The sequence below is a fragment of the Gadus chalcogrammus genome, chromosome 22 (genome assembly GCF_026213295.1).
Source record: "Gadus chalcogrammus isolate NIFS_2021 chromosome 22, NIFS_Gcha_1.0, whole genome shotgun sequence".
Taxonomy (NCBI): domain Eukaryota; kingdom Metazoa; phylum Chordata; class Actinopteri; order Gadiformes; family Gadidae; genus Gadus; species Gadus chalcogrammus.
The window spans coordinates 18,494,858-18,513,409 of NC_079433.1; the positions used below are offsets into that span (position 1 = coordinate 18,494,858).

Consider the following 18,552-nt stretch of genomic DNA (forward strand, 5'->3'; position numbering starts at 1 on the left):
CATCATCACACCCTCACCTGGATGTATATGTGCTCTAGTATCATAAATATGTAAATATATATATATAATATATGTGTATATACATATAAATATGTCATAATTATCCCTATACATGAAATCTATAAACCCAGTGTAGTAATTTAGTCTACCCTTTTAACCAAAGTGACAGTGAATACAATATTTGAGGGTATATCGAACTAATAAGTAGGGCACATATGCATCTTGCTGAAGGGTGCCGCCAGGATGGACCATGGAGTTGGGGTGTACACACACCGGGAGAAAGACAAAGCTGGCCGTCTTACCATGGCGGAGATGGAAAGGCCAATGGAAGAGCAGTAATGATGAGGGCTGGTAAAGAGCCATGACGTATTGAATAAGAGATGCCCTCCTTCACTCTGCTGTCCACCACAATCATCAGCAGATCAACCCTAGCATACTCATCACCACGATGACTTCAAGATGTTCAGAGTTCACCTAGACTAGGCATACCCACCCCCTCCCACCCTTCCTACTTATTGTATGTTGTACGTCCTGGCACTTAATGTGTGTCGTACTTAGTTATAGTAATTAGTTGTGTTGTGTAGTATCTTATCCTAGCTATCGTTGTTGTGTACGGGGAATGGGTTAACATAGCGATTGTTATGTTGACATTTGGTTCTATGAACATCCATACTGTAACGACAGCGATTTGTTTCTCTTTCTTCTGACAAATGTACTTATTGAAGTCTCTTTGGATAAAGCGTCTGCTAAACGCCATGAATGTAAATGTAAATGACTTCTGGTTGGAAAGGGGACTCAAGGTTTTGTCAGAGTTTGTTTTATTGCCAGGTATGCCTTCACATATGTGGAATGTGTCATGGTTTGTTGGTTGTGCTTTAAAGAAAGGAAATGTGAGACACAAACCTACAAGGAGCAAGTGTACAGGATATTAAATAAAACAACAGGATATTAATATGAAAGCAAAATAAGAACAAGATTCAATGAAATATGAAATTAAATATGAGATTTAACATATTAGGTGTGTGTAGAGTGTAGGGAAACTCTTGTGACTGATCCGAGCTGTTGCAGTTTCAGCTGTTTCTTCTCTGAGATGTTGAATGATTCTCAGAGATGATCGCTTCAATATAGACAAGCAGGGGCCTTCCATTTCCTTGGTGACAGACCAGGTGGGTGAGGAGGACTGGCCTGGGGGCAAAGCTGGGGCACCCCTTGAGCTCCACCGAGGCATGAGCTCGCACTCCCTTGGCTTGATGGACCGACCGAGCACTACATGAGCTCCGGAGAAACTCTGCCCAAAGGGCTGAATGTCTTTAGGGTGGTCCATGCTCTGTGCCCTATGCTGACGACATCAGCGTTTCACCCTTGAATCAATCAATCTACTGATCATTCCTGCTTGTTCTCCGTCACCCAGATGAACGGTGGTGGGATAGTGGTGAAGACAGTGGCTTAGAGGTGGAGGTCGTCAGAGGCCAAGCGATTCACATAAATCCCACCATCTTGGACATCATTTTTAAAGCAACTTTATTGCTAATATTTCAGGCAACAATGGGTTTACACCTGCATTATGAATCCAATAAAAACATGATTGGGTATTCAACCTTTAGTTAAATAGACATGTAGCAAGGTTCTGAATATGATATGTGATGGCAAATTCAAAATTGCAAGCGAATGCATTTTCTTTCTAAAATTATCCCTTCCATCACTTTGCAGAGTGATCGCATGCGTGTGTGTGTGTGTGTGTGTGTGTGTGTGTGTGTGTGTGTGTGTGTGTGTGTGTGTGTGTGTGTGTGTGTGTGTGTGTGTGTGTGTGTGTGTGTGTGTGTGTGTGTGTGTGTGTAAAATAAGGATAGATGACGCACCCCATCTAGTGGTAGACGTGACGAACGTTTCAATAGATTTGGACAATTTTAGTTTTACTGTTCATTTTGCCCCTTCAGAAAATAGTAGGCTATAGACTACTGCGCAATTCCAAATTACTGACCTAGCTACTACATTTTTCTTGAACTAATTAGTCGAAAATAACAAAGGCAGTAAAGGTAAGTGAAAAATATACGTAAATAAGGTTGTCAGTCAATCTTAAGACCAAATGGAAGGTATACATTAGCAGCTATAACTATATTCATACATTTGGTAGTCTGTTTAAAACATCGTTTGGTATTTTCCGGATCCCTCCACGACCCCACAATCAAAACAAATCGGCCACGCGTGCTTTTCCCGCAGCAATGACGTCACGTAAGCCCGCCCCTAAGTCTGCTCGAGCTGCAAGTTAACCGACCATACAGACGGAAAACCAAAATGTCCCTCCTCGTTTATGTGCGCATAGTTTTATTAACATTGTGGTTTGGCAAGTGAATGTCTACGCTCGACTCTTTGTCAGTTTTTTTTAAGTAGACGTAAGATATCGAGGCCAGCCGAAGTGCGCTTTAGCAGCGACGGAGAGGCGGAAGTGAAGTCACTTGACGGGCCGTCCATGTTATTATTGTTATTTTGGTAGTTCTGGGATGAGACGGACTCGAGAGCCGTCGGGCTCCAAGACAACTGGTTCTTCGGGCCGCTATCCGCTAGCGCCGTCGTCGTCGTCGCCGAGCCGGAGACAGGAGGCTCGCGGGCTGCTGGGGGAGAGCACCCAGCTCGAGCGCGGCTCCGACTCCCAGCGAGATTGGCGACCAAAACAAAACTGCGTTGGCCAAGCAGCGCTCGCCCCAGACTCGTGTGTGCGCGCTGACAGCGCCGCTGCGCCGCAGAGATGAACGGCATTACCAAGGGCAGATTTGAGGTACGATGAGAGGGATTTCCATCATCATTTTGTCTACAGGATATTTTTAATGTTGGCAAGGGGAGAGACGGCGAGTCTGCCTTGATTTACTCTGTATGTGCGTATGTTTGTGTGTGCTTGTGTGTGTGTGTATTTGTGTGCGGACGTGGGTTATATTGTGTGTGCGCGCGTGTTTTTAGACTGTGCACTGGTCTAATTTTACATGCGTGAGGCTAGCCGAGGCTTTTGTTGGTCAAGGGTAATCCGAAATCCTGTTATTGTCCAGTCGCACCAGCTGACAGCTACAGCACGGGGCTTGGTGATTGCGGGACAAGAGGGTTGTGTGGCTGACGCCCAAGTCATTCTGGTCACGGCTCGAGACTGGTACTGGACCCCGAGGTTACAGGGTTCCTCTGGGGTGGCCTGTGTTGGGGCGCAAGAGGGGGTGGGTGGGGCTGTAGGGGTTATCGTCGGCTATCGTCCAGTGACAATTAGATTAGCTGAACTAAGGATCCTTTTTATATATTAGACCTATGGAGTTTGGTTCATTTTGGTGTCATATCATACTGTATGGTTACACGTTAGGGGGTGGCCAATATTTTCATCTTGTCATTATACAAAAGCGACTATACACTTGTAATAATGGTCAATTTTATATTTATTTATTTGGGACGGACGAAAACTTGTTGCAGGTTTAACAGTTCAACCAGTAGCATCAACATGTGGCCACTCCCCCTAACATACAAGCTGAAACGCATCTATGCTTTGCGCACTCAATATTTGCCAATAAAATCGTAAATGATCGAATCCCAAAGGGTCGTCTTGTCGTGTGCCACCACCATCTCACTCCAAAACACCTCCCATTGTGGAAGTAAGATGTATGCTTGGATAAGCCAGCTCATGGCGTCTTCAATAGTGATTTAATTTCTCTTGGACAGATGTTGCTTCTGGCAATTCCAGTAAATCCACACTCATCAAAGCAGACCTACCACCCAATCAAAAAAATCCTGCAGTAGAAACGCAGAAGTCACTCCTTGGCCTTATTTCTCGTCAAACCGCCATTTAGCCTTCAGAGTTGTTCAACCTGAATGTGCGTGTTTGCGCTGACTCAGACCTCAGTCACATTCCTCATGGTTTTTCAAGGACGGCACTTTCTCTCTCAGGTGTTCTCCAGCCACTAGCAGCTTGTGAATAATAACACAACGTGTGTGTGTGTGTGTGTGTGTGTGTGTGTGTGTGTGTGTGTGTGTGTGTGTGTGTGTGTGTGTGTGTGTGTGTGTGTGTGTGTGTGTGTGTGTGTGTGTGTGTGTGTGTGTGTGTGTGTTGATTTGAGAGCGATCAGACACACCAATGGGGTTAAGTGGCTGTGTATCTTTCTGTATTGTGTAAATGTATTTCTATGTATTTGGTCTCTGACTGTGTTACGAGGGGAGGATGGTGGTGGTGGTGTTAGTGGTGGTGGTGGGGGTGTTAGTGGTGATGGTTGGAGTGTTGGTGGTGGTGGTGCTGGTGGGTGTGTTAGTGGTGGTGATGGTGTTAGTGGTGGTGGTGGGGATGTTAGTGGTGATGGTGGTGGTGTTAGTGGTGGTGGTGGTGCTGCCATATCAGTGGATTTCCCAAGAGGTCAGTAAGCCTCTTACAAAACAGGATGGAAACCAGCGTAAGGAGGCAAGCAACCTGCTGGGGGGGAAGACACAGACTTAGAGAGAGGGAGGGAGGGAGAGAGAGAGGGAGGGAGGGAGGGAAGGAGAGAGAGATAGACGCACAGAGATAAACAGACAGAAATGGGGGGGAGAGACATAGACTTGAACAGGCTGAGAGCGAGATGGGGCTGAGAGTCACCGACTTAGACAGACAGTGATAAAGGGAGAGGGGAGGGGGGGGCAAAACAACGTGTTGGGAGGCAGAAGGAAGGTTTGGGTGTGACTAGACCCGACAGTGTTCAATAAGCCTTTTCATTAGGTCATTGTGGTAGTTCACATGCTCAGATGAAGATGTGGGTCGATATCATGTCACCTTAGATCACTATAACGGACTGAGAAATACAACACGTACAGCCATTATATAAGTATATATATAACCATTACATAAATACTCAATGATGTATAGGCTTGTAAATCCGATGCATGGTTTAATGGGTGAGTCAGCCTCTCCGGGCCGTGTTGGGATGTCTTCTAGTTGGGTCAGTGATTCTGGAGGAAACCTCCCTGCTCTGGAATGCAGTACTGCCTGCACCCCCCCGACCCTGCTCACCACACACCACCCACCGGAGTCCCGGGGCGGGACTCTGATGCTATCAAGGGGGGACAAGGATAAACACGGTTTGTCTGTCGTGAATTTACGATGTGTCCTTTCGTTTGCGGTTCCCTGATACATTTAGGGGATTTTGCTGACGCTTTTATCCAAAACAACTTGCAACCGTTCATTCGCACACCGGCGGTGGAGTCAACCACGCGGGGCGACAGCCAGCTCGTCAGGAGCAGTCCGGGTGAGGCATCTTGCTCAGGGACACCTCGAGCCTCTACTCTACTCTACTACTCTCTCGGATGAGCCGGGGATCGAACTAGCAACCTTCTGGTTACCAGTCAACCCGCTCTGCCTCCTGAGCTACTGTCGACCCTGACAGTGGGGATGTCTACATTCCCCTTTGAAATAAGAATCATTCTTCATAAGAATATATTTAACAGCTGCTACGCTGGTGTAGCTTGATGAATAAAGCTAGAAACCTTTATTGGGCAACTCCACGGAAAAATGTATTTCTTTGTGTAACCGTGGGCTCCGAGCTTTCTAAATGTAATAACGATAACGACCAACGCGTTTTCTCTGTTTACCTGTCTTTTCCACCGCAAATAGTACCTCCGGGACGTGGGCGGGGTCGTCTGCGCGAAAGGGCCGTGACGTATCTTTGTACGCGACGCAAACAACACCTACGTAACCCACACATGGACAGAACCCACATAACAACAATGGAGAACATCGATGCGATGGTATTCGTGTTCGTATTATTAGCTGGCAAGTTGAAGAAGTGGAATATGTTGGCTGCGGCGCTACTATGGCTGTTCTATCGTTACCAGCATGGTTGCCATGTCGCTCTCGTGACTTCGTCACACTCTCTGGCCAATCAGTGGCCGGCCGTCTGCCGACGTCACCTTTTAGCATCGGCTCAGCCGCTTGGAACCTAGAGCGAGGCGGTACTAGAAAAAGCAGCCACTTGAGGTACTAGATCGCGGTGGAAACGCAAAAAAGGCGAGCTGAGTCGAGTCGAGTCGAGTCGTGTCGAGCTGGTACCATGCAGTGGAAAAGCGGCATAAGAAATGACGAGGCTGGTATCCATCAACACCGATCTCATTAAAACACAAGCCCTTTGAGACTGGGTTTGTAATGAAGGACTGTCTCAGTAACGTTGCCTTGATGAGTTTTACCTCGGTTAATGAGTTGACTTGGGGAATGACGAATCATGCTGTTTACCGTCTCGTAGTCGTGTGTAGATTCACTGCTTGCAATTCGAATGAATTGCCAAAGGAATTGTCAAATGACATATTAATAAAATCATTGAAAAGGGAATCCACATTTTTATAAAAATGCTGTTATTAGTTTGTTGTATTGATCTGATGGAAGTGATCGAAATACCAATCAGTGATCGATATGGTCAAATCTATATATCCTCATGTCATGTCTCTTCCCTCAGGTAACTTGCTATTGACTTTTTATTCACTCTTTATTTTGATCTTTCAAGGTTGCTGTAATGATACTAATTCCCACCCCAGTGTTAATGTTGGCACAGTGCGAGGTCAGAGGTCAGCTGAGAAGCCACATGTTCCCTGAAGGGGATACGCGGCTGGCCCCTGGGTCCACGTCTGACCTTCTCCTGATGACCACCATGTCGGATGGGTCACGGTGTAGGTCAAGCGCTAACTCAGTACGATCAGTGGTGCCACGGCTCATTGGATGATGAACATTTGTACTTGTATCATCATCAACCCAAGGCCTTTTGCAACTTCATGTGAAAGTTTGAAGTGCATGTGAGGATCATGGGGAAAACCGCACGCATAACAACATGTTTCACTGCAGTAAACCGCAGTCACAGCTGGGTGACTCCGATGGGGCACACCGCCGCGTTGTCTACAGTTACCGTTTCCATTGCTGTTATTCCCAGTGATGGAGGGAGACTTCCCTGGGTTATAACCCCCCCCCCCTGCACCCCCTGCTCTCCTTGGCTGTCTTATCTAAGTCGTCTTCCTGCTCTCTCCCCCTCAGAGCGGAGGACACGATGCGCCCTCGCCAGCCGTCTTCCCTGTTTCCTCTCCTTCTTTTGTTCACTCAGTTCTGTCGTTCCTCGCCACTCCTCTCGCTCTTTATTACTCTGTTGCTAGGGGGATGTGTGTGTGTGTGTGTGTGCGTGTGTCTGTTTGTGTGTGTGTGTGTGTTCTCTTGTACGTGTGTGTGTTTACGTATGCTTGTATGAATGTTTGTGTGTGTTTGCGTATGTTCGCGCGTGTGTGTGTGTTTGTGTGTGTGTGTGTGTGTGTGCGCGTGTGCGTATAGGGGGGTCACCTCATTAGAAAGTCAATATTCCTTGAGGAAACAAGTGTGTCATTTGTCTCTCAGGCCCCTGGTAAACGTGGGTGTGTGCCGCAATTGAAATTCACAGAATTCACAAGGTTCTGTTCTGTCTGTGATCTAGAGTGCTCCCCTTCAAGGAGAGAGAGAGAGAGAGAGAGAGAGAGAGAGAGAGAGAGAGAGAGAGAGAGAGAGAGAGAGAGAGAGAGAGAGAGAGGAGAGAGAGAGAGAGAGAGAGAGAGAGAGAGAGAGAGAGAGAGAGAGAGAGAGAGAGAGAGAGAGAGAGAGACTTTGCGGATGGCTAGGAAACCAATGAATGAATAACCATTCTAGTAAGCTAGAGGTTGACAACCATAACTATAGAAGTAAATGGGAGCCTCTCTACCAAATGATGGTCACACACACAGTTCAGCAGTTACGCACAGGCAAGTATGCACACACACAAAGGCCCACAACATGTTAATGTTGTGTTGTGTGTGTTTGCTGATGTCTTGCAGGTGTTCTCTAACAGCGATGAAGCCCCCATCAATAAGAAGCTTCCTAAAGAGCTTCTGCTACGGTAAGGTCAATGTCAACAACACACACAGACACACCCACGCACACCCACCCCCCTCACACAATCACAAACACAAACACACAAAGATAAGGATGAAGAAAGTGCAACATTTGTACTTTTATTAAATGTTTGTACTGGATATGGACCATGTTTATAAATTAAGCTTCAGGTCACTGCTACTGATCACTCCAGCTAGCCGTGTGTGTGTGTGTGTGTGTGTGTGTGTGTGTGTGTGTGTGTGTGTGTGTGTGTGTGTGTGTGTGTGTGTGTGTGTGTGTGTGTGTGTGTGTGTGTGTGTGTGTGTGTGTGTGTGTTTTATATAACATGGCTGAAAGGAGAATCAGATAACTGTGTGACCTACAGAGCAATTTTTTGTTCCACAGCAGCTGGGCTTGTTCAACAAATCTGGCAACACACACGTTGGACTGCAAACAACAACGGCTGTATATTATGCATGCAGACATCCCTGGGATGCATAACAGCCAAGCAAAGTCTTCGTGTGTGTGTGTGTGTGTGTGTGTGTGTGTGTGTGTGTGTGTGTGTGTGTGTGTGTGTGTGTGTGTGTGTGTGTGTGTGTGTGTGTGTGTGTGTGTGTGTGTGTGTGTGTGTGTGTGTGTGTGTGTTTAGTGGTTTGGGGGTTGCACATGTAACACTCTCACTAGACAAAGTATGCTGGCTATAAATAGACCGTCTCTGCTGGTGGGGAATTCTGCCGTCCTCCTCTTGCCTGCTGTTCCAGCTGTGCTCCACAAAAAATCCCACCAGTACACTCATTATCACCACCATCACCACACTTCTGCTGGGGAAATAGACCCACACACACACACACACACACACACACACACACACACACACACACACACACACACACACACACACACACACACACACACACACACACACACACACACACACACACACACACACACATCTCACACACACACACACATCTCACACACAAACAAGGGCACCCCCTTGTTGTACGACATCAAATGACCCTGATGATCACATGACCCCCGGTCACATGTGTCATGTTGAGACACTTAAACAACACCAGCTGTGGTGAGCTCAGACCGGTTCCGAACTTTCTCTACACGTAACCCGGGTTGTACCGTGGCAGAGATCCCTGCTGTTGTCGAAGAGACAGGGACACACAAGACTGTGTGCAATTTGGTTGTTTTGAGGCAAATCTGTAAAAGGAAAATATTAGTACAGCAAAAAGATGTTAGGGTTAGCAACACCCCCGCTCCTATCATGGAGGATACAAGGATTCTTCTTCTTAGCCGGTTTAGGAGAGGAAGTGGGGATATTTGTTGTAGTGGCTAGGGTGCTTTCCTCTCAGACGAAAGGAACTGGGTTCAACTGCTGTGTGTGTGTGTGAGAAGCCCCACATATTTCGGCCTTTCTCACCATACGTATGGACCTTTGTATGTTGTGGCTCAGCTTCATTGCATCATGAATCGCGGTACCTTTTTACTGCCAATGATCTCCATTAAAGATGAGGGTGCAATCCTACATTGCACACTGATGCACTCGCTATCCTACTTTGGGCTGGTGTATTCCTTTATAATGTACTGTATTTAATTTGCCTGCAGTACACATTGCCGTTTAGACAGCTGCTTCAAGAGCAGTGCCCTGGGGAATTAAACGATGCAGAGTGTGTGTGTGTGTGTGTTTGTGTGTGTGTGCGTGTCTGGTTCGGCTTGTGTGCATGTGCGTCCCCGACTCTCTCGATGCAGTGTTTTGTCTGACAGCCTTGTCCTGGAAAAGCCCAAGCCACTTGCTGTCCCTCTCCCACAAAATTGCTGACTCAGAATACACGCCATTTCTGAAAACGAGTCACCATGGCAACCTGCACCAGACCTGGCCGTGTCTTGTGTTTTTCAATGTTTTGGCAGGGCAGCCAGCGGCAGGTGAACGCTCTGACGACAAACGGAGGCTTGTTCCAAGTGAAAAACAAAATGACAAAAAACTAAAGTAGAGGCAGGCTTGGTCGTCAACAATGAAGGCAATCAAAAGCTATTTTATCGGGCGACGCCCTTCTCTCGATCGCTGTGTTCCGAAGCTGTCCTTCGACGATGTGGCTGAGAAGCTTGGATGTTGTTTGTGGATCGCAGGGTTGATGTGGCTCCCCCTTGATCTGTGTCGAGATGTCTGCTTGGTGAATGGTCACACAGCGCACACGCGCATGAAAGAAGAGGGCCAAGCAACCGCCATAGTTGTATAACTTCTCCTTCTCTCTCTCTCTCTCTCTCTCTCTCTCTCTCTCTCTCTCTCTCTCTCTCTCTCTCTCTCTCTCTCTCTCTCTCTCTCTCTCTCTCTCTCTCTCTCTCTCTCTCTCTCCATTAAACATAAATTGGTCTTACAGGACTCATCAGAATCCACTTAAGGGATTGGTATTCTGTGTGTTGAGGTGACTGGCGGCGGTGAAAGTCCTCGTCTCCCAGACGTGATTGCTCCCACCACTGTTTGTTTGTTTTGAAATTAATTGGACGGCCAATCGATGATCAACAGCCCAGTTCTTCCAGGGTTATCAGATACTGATCGACCGCTTGCTAAATCCTCAGCCTCTCCAGCGACCCAGTTATATGTAGACTTTCACACATCCTTTTTTTCATGTACATTTGTGCATATTCATAATTGTCATGTGTGGGTCGTGTCAATGTCGTTTGTGTGTGTGTGTGTCAACCTACTAAAGTATATTAGAGATTACTGACACATGTTCCAACATGCCCCTGGCCTGACAAACACACACACACACGTCACACACGTCACACACACACACACACACACACACACACACACACACACACACACACACACACACACACACACACACACACACACACACACACACACACACACACACACACACACACACACACACACACACACACACACACACACGTCACACACACACACAGCCATTGTCCGTGGCCATAGGAAGATAACAATGGGCAGCTCCTTTTTTCCTTGGGATGAATGGAAATTCCCTGTTCAGGACCCTGGATGACCTGGCACCATGACAGTCCTCTGACCGACCCACATTCTGCCTTGTTTGTAATTCCCCTTCAAAAACCGTTCGTTTAGGCCGATGCCATCGTGCTCGCTTCCTTTCCCCGCATACGTTACTGCAGCAAGTGTCTGTGTGTGAGAGTGTGTGTGCTTCAGTCTGGTATGTGGTCGGGCCTGTGTGAATGCCAGAGATTATTCAGTGACAGATTAATGGAGTGAGCTGCCCCACTGTCCTGATCCAGCAGGCAGCCCTTTGTGGCTGCCCTGCCCACCGGCTCAGACACTGTCTCTGGGGCGTGGGGGGGCGGGGGGGGGGGGGGCATATGCAGTAGTGCAACACAGCAGGAGGGTCCTCTCCTTCTCTTTAAACAATGGGATTAAAAACACAGTTGCAGGACATGCTCCTCATTCGGCAGACTCTTTCATCAAAAGTGACTAACAGTGAAAGGTTATGGGTGCATGTAATTAATGACATGTATCACACTAGTGTATCATAATCTGCACCCTGTTTTTGTCAACCTGTTGTCATTTGATTCAGTCCCATTATTAAAACACTAAATACAGAATACAAGCAGACTACAGCGACAGGCAATGAAGCCCCGTCCTCAGGGGGCTTGTCTCCATTCTCTCATGGATGTACGTCCTGGCACTTAATGTACGCAATTATTGTATACACTACTTAACATTGGGTAGCAGCTTATCCGAGCTATCTTTGTTGCATACAGGGAATGGGTTAACCTAGCGATTGTAAGTGCTTGGCACTTGGTTCTATGACCATCCGTACTGTTCCACCAGCGATATGTTGTTGTTTCACCTTCTTCTGACAAATGTACTTATTGTAAGTTGTTTTGGATAAAAGCGTTGGCTAAATGCATATACGTGTCATTAGTGAGCTGGTAGGCATCTTGCCAAGGGATGGCTTCAGGGAGACATATTGGCTCACCCCTAAGACCACCCATTCCCCCATAAAGTGAAATTATTATTCAGATGAAGTGGGCGACAGCGGGTTAGATTGCACCCGGCCCTTCCTCGGTCCTCAGTGCATTGAACAGCAACCTCATACCTCGTCTCTCACTGTCTGTCTCTCTGTCCCCACTCCTCCTTCTAGAATATTCTCCTACCTAGATGTGGTCACGCTCTGTAGGTGCGCCCAGGTGTCCAAGGTAAGCTCCACATTTCTGACCTCAGCCTCCATGTCATGACCCTGAACAAATGTCCCGACACGGGAGTCAGGGAAACCCAAACTCCCAGTTTAACTTTACTCTCCCCTCTGGATTCGGATGAAAAGTGTATGTGCCATCACGCCCCCCTCAGGTCATATATTTTGGCAGTGAGCCGCTTGGCCAAAGTCCACTGCAGCTGTTGGCCATTTAAGAATGATGAGCCACGCTTGGAGTCTGTGAATATTAACCAGGACTTTGAAAGTTACCCCCCTGACTGCAGAATCCCTGTGGTTTCTGCCTTTGGTAGCCCTGGTCCAATCAATGACATATGCACCGTTTATATACAGTATATACAGTATACACTCAACTATAAATGTACACACTACACATGTAGATATACATTACATATACCGTAGATATACACCAAGAAGTCTATATATATTCACTACATACACTATATATACACTATGGCGTATATATACAGCATGTTTACAGTATATATACAGTATATACAGTATATTCTATTCTAAAGCTGGGTAAAAGCAAGCAGCTGTGAAGCTCCTCCTGGAGAGCAACAGCAGTTCACAGCAGCCTCCTGGGGATGTGCAGTGTCTCCTGTACCTTTAAGTAATATAATGAGAACCGTGTCTGATTAATGGAGATGACAACATCAGCTCCTGCAGCATCTCCAGACAGGTTAAATGTGGGCACAGACATGTATTGCGTAAGTCCAACCATCAGTCTCTCTCTCACTCTCTCTCTCTCTCTTTGTCTGTCTTTCTCTCTTTCTCTCTCCCGTTCTCCCTGCAAGGCTTGGAATGTCCTGGCCCTGGATGGCAGCAACTGGCAGAAGATTGACCTATTCAACTTTCAGACGGACATTGAGGTACATTTTTGTGTGTGTGTGTGTGTGTGTGTGTGTGTGTGTGTGTGTGTGTGTGTGTGTGTGTGTGTGTGTGTGTGTGTGTGTGTGTGTGTGTGTGTGTGTGTGTGTGTGTGTGTGTGTGTGCGTGCGTTCATTTCCGTGCAACTATGTATGGATCTGTGTGTTGAGTGAAGTTATCGAGCCTGCATACCCAGGAGCTTAGTACTGGGTCAGTAGACTTTGGTGCCGTCTGTGACGTCACGGCTGATCCTGCTCTGTCCCCAGAATAGTCCAGGTCATATTATTCTCTCACTCTGTTTCACACACTCTCTCTTTCTTTCTTTTACCCTCTCCCTCCCCCTGTCGCTCTCTCTCCCTCTCCCTCTCCCTTGTCTCTCTCCCAATCCCTCTCCCCCTCTCTCTCTCAGGGCCGTGTGGTGGAGAACATCTCCAAGCGTTGCGGGGGCTTCCTGAGGCAGCTGAGTCTGAGAGGCTGTCTGAGTGTGGGGGACGCTTCCATGAAGTGAGGCCCCCCCGCCCTGCTGTCGCACACACTGACTTAATGACTGTAGACCCCTCCAGGGGGGGGCCGTACGGAACATGCACTGTGATGCGACTTGTTGTAGACATCTCTGTCAGTACATACATGCACACTGTGCTTGTACAATTAAAATAGCATGCTTAGCAGTCCCAAGGACGGGATTACAGTGCATTCAATTAGCCTGGTTTCCCGTTTCTGTCTGATGTGTCAAAGCTGATGTTTCCATTTCAAAGGGATATTTCCTACCAATCAATTTTAGACTAATTGGGTACAACGGTAAGACGATGAGTGTCGCTGCACCCCCCACACCATTCAGGATCATATTGACCTGTTTTCGGTTTGGCTGCCTGCCTCTGTTGATTAGCTTCTCAATGAATATGTTTAAAGTTCAGTTCAATCTGTGCCTGTTCTCAGGTTCCGAAGGAACTTGGGAGTAATTCGATTTAGCCACATTATAACAATTGTAAAAAAAAAAAGAATAGAAAGACGGCTATGAAACCCTTTCCCTCCTGGTACTTTTGTCTCCTGTCTCTGTTTTTAATTTATTTTTAAAGGAGCCACATTTTGTTGTCTGTTTTCAAAGATTATTCATTGAGGATTAGGTTTTCACAGGAAAAACTATTCGTATCGAATCCAATCAAGAAAGTTTCAGTGAATGATCTAGAACATCAAATCACATTATTTTAAGGGATATTTTGTCGGTGAGATTCCACTAAGTGGCTCCCCGGTGTTACTCCTTTCCTTCACTTCCCTCCGCATTCAACAAGTGCTAACGCGTTGCTCCACACGTCTCTGCCCCGCAGGACGTTCGCCCAGAACTGCAGGAACATCGAGGTGCTGAACCTGAACGGCTGCACCAAGATCACAGACAGCACCTGCCTGAGCCTCAGCAAGTTCTGCTCCAAGCTCAAGCACCTGGACCTCACCTCCTGCGTGTCGATCACCAACCACTCCCTGAAGGCCCTCAGGTAGCTTGTTTGCATGTTGAGTGGGTAGTCAAGGACCCCCCCCCCCCCCCCCCCCCCCCCCCCAAAGGGCCTCGCTGTGGCGCTTCAGGCTACACTCTCCAACACCCCATCCCTCTGCATTAAGCCTAAGATGTCAGCTTGTGGCTTTTCCTTTCTCTCACTCTCCCCTTCTTTTCCTCTTCGCTCCCTATTATATATATATCCAGCGGCAATGATTAATAAAAAAATATATTGTCTGTAATGTCATGTAATTACAGTGTGTGTGTGTGTGTCTGTGTGTATGTGTGTGTTTTCCTGTGTGTGTGTGTGTTCCTGTTTTGGCGTGCATGCGTACAGTGACGGCTGCAGAATGCTTGAGATGTTGAACCTGTCGTGGTGTGACCAGATGTCCCGGGACGGCATCGAGGCCCTGGCCAGAGGCTGCAACGGCCTGCGTGCACTGTTCCTCAGAGGCTGCACACAGGTGCTGCGCGCACACACACACACACACACACACACACACACACACACACACACACACACACACACACACACACACACACACACACACACACACACACACACACACACACACACACACACACACACACACACACACACACACACACACACACTATATGTTGCTATTTGGTTTTCGATCGTTTATTAAAAATAGACTCATAATCAATATCATTGGCTGCAAACAATGGCAGCACTACAGACACACACGTATATCAAACGTTAATGGGTTTCATTGTTTTATTGTCATCCATTTAGGATGTGGCTGTGATAAGCACAGCTTCATTTAGTTTAGTATATTCATGAGTAACCATGCACGACGCGTTTCAGTTGGACGACGGGGCCTTGAAGCACCTCCAGAAGCACTGCCCAGAGCTCACCACCATCAACATCCAGTCCTGCACGGTGAGACACACTGCTGTGGGCTGTGTGAGGGGGCGGGCGACAGAGGGGCTGAATGGGAGAGCGAGGAGTGACTCATGCTCTGAGCGAGCGAGGCTGAGAGGGTCTGTGATGTCGGGGTGGTGGTGGGGGGAGGTGTGTCTGACACACACAGCGTCTGAGGGCCGGCGTGCGGTAGTAACCGGGGTGCTCTGATGGGATGTTGTCCGCAGCAAATGACGGACGATGGCATGGTGAGCCTGTGCCGCGGCTGCCACAAGCTACAGATCCTCTGCATGTCTGGCTGCAGCAACATCACCGACGCCTCGCTCACCGCACTGGGCCTCAACTGTCCCCGGATCAAGTGAGGGCGGCACGCACACACACACGCATACTCAGAGATACGTCAAATGCACATTCAGGGACACACACACTCATTCTCACACACACACACACACACACGCATGCAAATTCAGAGACACAATCACACACACAAACACAAACTCACGCACACACACGCGCATAGGGACACGCACATCCAGATACTTGAAGAGACACACACACAGATACACACACACGCACACCTGTTTCCCTGAACTACGTGTTGACATTGGCATGCTTAAAGTGAAACCCAACACCTTTGAAAGACAGTCAAATTTACCACCGCGCCAACATCACAGTAAATTCCCTAATGCCCTTTCACTGTGTGTGTGTTTCGTGTGTGTGTGTGTGTGTGTGTTTGGCCAGGATCCTGGAGGCTGCACGCTGCTCCCATGTGACTGACGCTGGGTTTACTGTATTAGCCAGGGCAAGTGTCTCCTCTTATTATATCTCTAGAGCCAGTATATTCCTCGGGAGTATTACTACCATAATAACTACATCTATTTTATGTTTTTTTGTCTTTTTTTATTTCCAGAATTGCCATGAGCTTGAAAAAATGGACTTGGAAGAATGTATTTTGGTAAGACAGTTATCAAGAACTTTGAAATACATGCATACATGCACTCTCTCTATTGTTTGTCGATGCATGTATTGGTCTGAATACGACACGAGCCATGTGACTGTGCATGAGTTTTTACAGGAGTCTTTTGTCCCCAACAGCTAACTGATAACACCCTGGTCCAGCTATCTATACACTGCCCTCGGCTGCAAGCGCTGGTAGGCCTCCCATACAGTCATACAGTGTGAATGTAATGCGTGTGTAAGGAACCAGCCGTGATGGGCAGTCCTGTTACTGGAACATAAAGTACAACGGGGGCCGTGATGCGGCCGAGGTCAGGCCCAGGTTTTATGACTACGGCCTAAATACCTTATTTTCCAATAACGGGACAACCCAGAGCGGCTTATGCCACAGTTATCAGCAACTATCGGTTTTAGTTCCTTACATCTATAACTAAATCAGATTAAATTAAATTGTTGTTCTGCGGCAACATGAGTATATTGTGATGTGTTGTCAAGGTGACATATGTTCGATAATGGTATTTGATTGTTGTTAATGTTAGATATGTAGCACCTTGATTAGAAATTTCTGAAAGGCTGTAAAAAGGTGTCCCACTATTTAATAATAATGCATACCCTGGGAACGTTTTTGACCTATCAATGATTAAAAAATGCTGTGGTAAATTACTAAAATCAAATAAAGTTTGGGGTCCCCAAGACCACAACAGTTTTCAGCTATGCTAACATAATTACACAATGGTTTTCTACTCATCAATTAGCCTTTTAACACTAGCTAAACAACCATTAGAATGTTGGAGTGATGGTTTCTGGAAATGGGCCTATGTACACCGATCCAGATATTCCATTCAAAATCAGCTGTTTCCAGCTAGAATAGTCATTTACCACATACACTGTATTTCTGATTAATTATTTTTTTCATTGAAACAAACAGTGCTTTTCTTTAAAAATGATGGATATTTCTAAGTGACCCCAAACTTTTTAATGGTAGTGTATAGACTGTGTCACAGTATAGCCGTCTCTGCCCGTCTCTTCACCCTGATGGTCTCCATGTCCCTACTCAGTCCCTGTCACACTGTGAGCTGATCACCGACGACGGCATCCGGGCGCTGAGCAGCAGTGCCTGCGGGCAGGAGCGCCTCACGGTGGTGGAGCTGGACAACTGCCCCCTGATCACGGACGTGACCCTGGAGCACCTGAAGAGCTGCCACCGCCTGGAGCGCATCGAGCTCTACGACTGCCAGCAGGTCACCCGGGCCGGCATCAAACGCATCCGGGTCAGTGAAACGTGGCCCCCGGAGGGAGGGGAAGGCCCCATCGGCTGTTAGAAAACACAACAGTACAGGGTTGAATGGGATGTTTTAGGACTGTTTGAAGAGAGTGTTCTGTGATGCGCTATTATTTTCCTTTGTTCTCTTCCCTTCTCTTCTTGTGTATCCTCTTCTCTCCTCGTCTTCTTCCCTCCTCTCCTCTCTTTGTCTCATCTCCTCTCCCCTCCTCTCCTCTCCCCTCCTCTCCTCTCCTCTCCCCTCTAAACTTCTCTCAACTCCTCTCCTCTCCCCTCCCCTCCCCTCCTCTCCCCTCCCCTCCCCTCCCCTCCCCTCCCCTCCCCTCCTCTCTTCTCTACACTCATCTCTTCTGCCCCACCTCTTTCCCCTCCTCATCTCCCAACCTCCCCATCTCCGCTCTGCATCTCTTCTAATTCTCTCCTCTCCCCCCCCCTCTCTCCTCCCCCTCTCTCCTCTCCCCTCCTCCCCTCTCCTCATCCACCATACCGTTGATTATTCTGGAGACAATGAACCCACCATCCACCGTTCATCCTATTGCCTCCTTCACCCCACTAGTGGCTGTCTGTCTGTCTCTGACGCCTGTCTGTCTGTCTCTGACGCCTGTCTGTCTGTCTCTGACGCCTGTCTGTCTGTCTCTGACGCCTGTCTGTCTGTCTCTGACGCCTGTCTGTCTGTCTCTGACGCCTGTCTGTCTGTCTCTGACGCCTGTCTGTCTGTCTCTGACATCTGTCTGTCTGTCTCTGACGCCTGTCTGTCTGTCTCTGACGCCTGTCTGTCTGTCTCTGACGCCTGTCTGTCTGTCTCTGACGCCTGTCTCCGGCTCCACAGGCCCACCTCCCCGAGATCAAGGTCCACGCCTACTTTGCCCCGGTGACGCCCCCCCCCTCGATGCACGGCGGGGGCCCGCGGCTCTGTCGCTGCTGCATCATCCTCTGACAGTGGAGGGCCAGAGGGGGGCACCTCTGTCTGCAGGTCCTGCTGCTCTGAACTAGTTGGGGGGTGGG

The 18,552-nt window shown here is 47.8% G+C and overlaps 1 protein-coding gene across 1 annotated transcript; it reads left to right on the forward strand.

Annotated features, from left to right (window-relative positions):
• The first annotated feature begins 2,237 nt into the window (after positions 1-2,237).
• Positions 2,238-18,541, forward strand: fbxl2 (F-box and leucine-rich repeat protein 2). Its single transcript, XM_056582843.1, has 14 exons — positions 2,238-2,776; positions 7,813-7,874; positions 11,995-12,049; positions 12,861-12,935; positions 13,343-13,437; positions 14,259-14,423; positions 14,760-14,886; positions 15,252-15,326; positions 15,536-15,666; positions 16,050-16,110; positions 16,219-16,263; positions 16,404-16,460; positions 17,324-17,536; positions 18,377-18,541. The coding sequence occupies exons 1-14, from the start codon at positions 2,747-2,749 to the stop codon at positions 18,482-18,484; spliced, it is 1,299 nt and encodes a 432-aa protein (XP_056438818.1). The 5' UTR covers positions 2,238-2,746; the 3' UTR covers positions 18,485-18,541.
• The last annotated feature ends 11 nt before the right edge of the window (positions 18,542-18,552 follow it).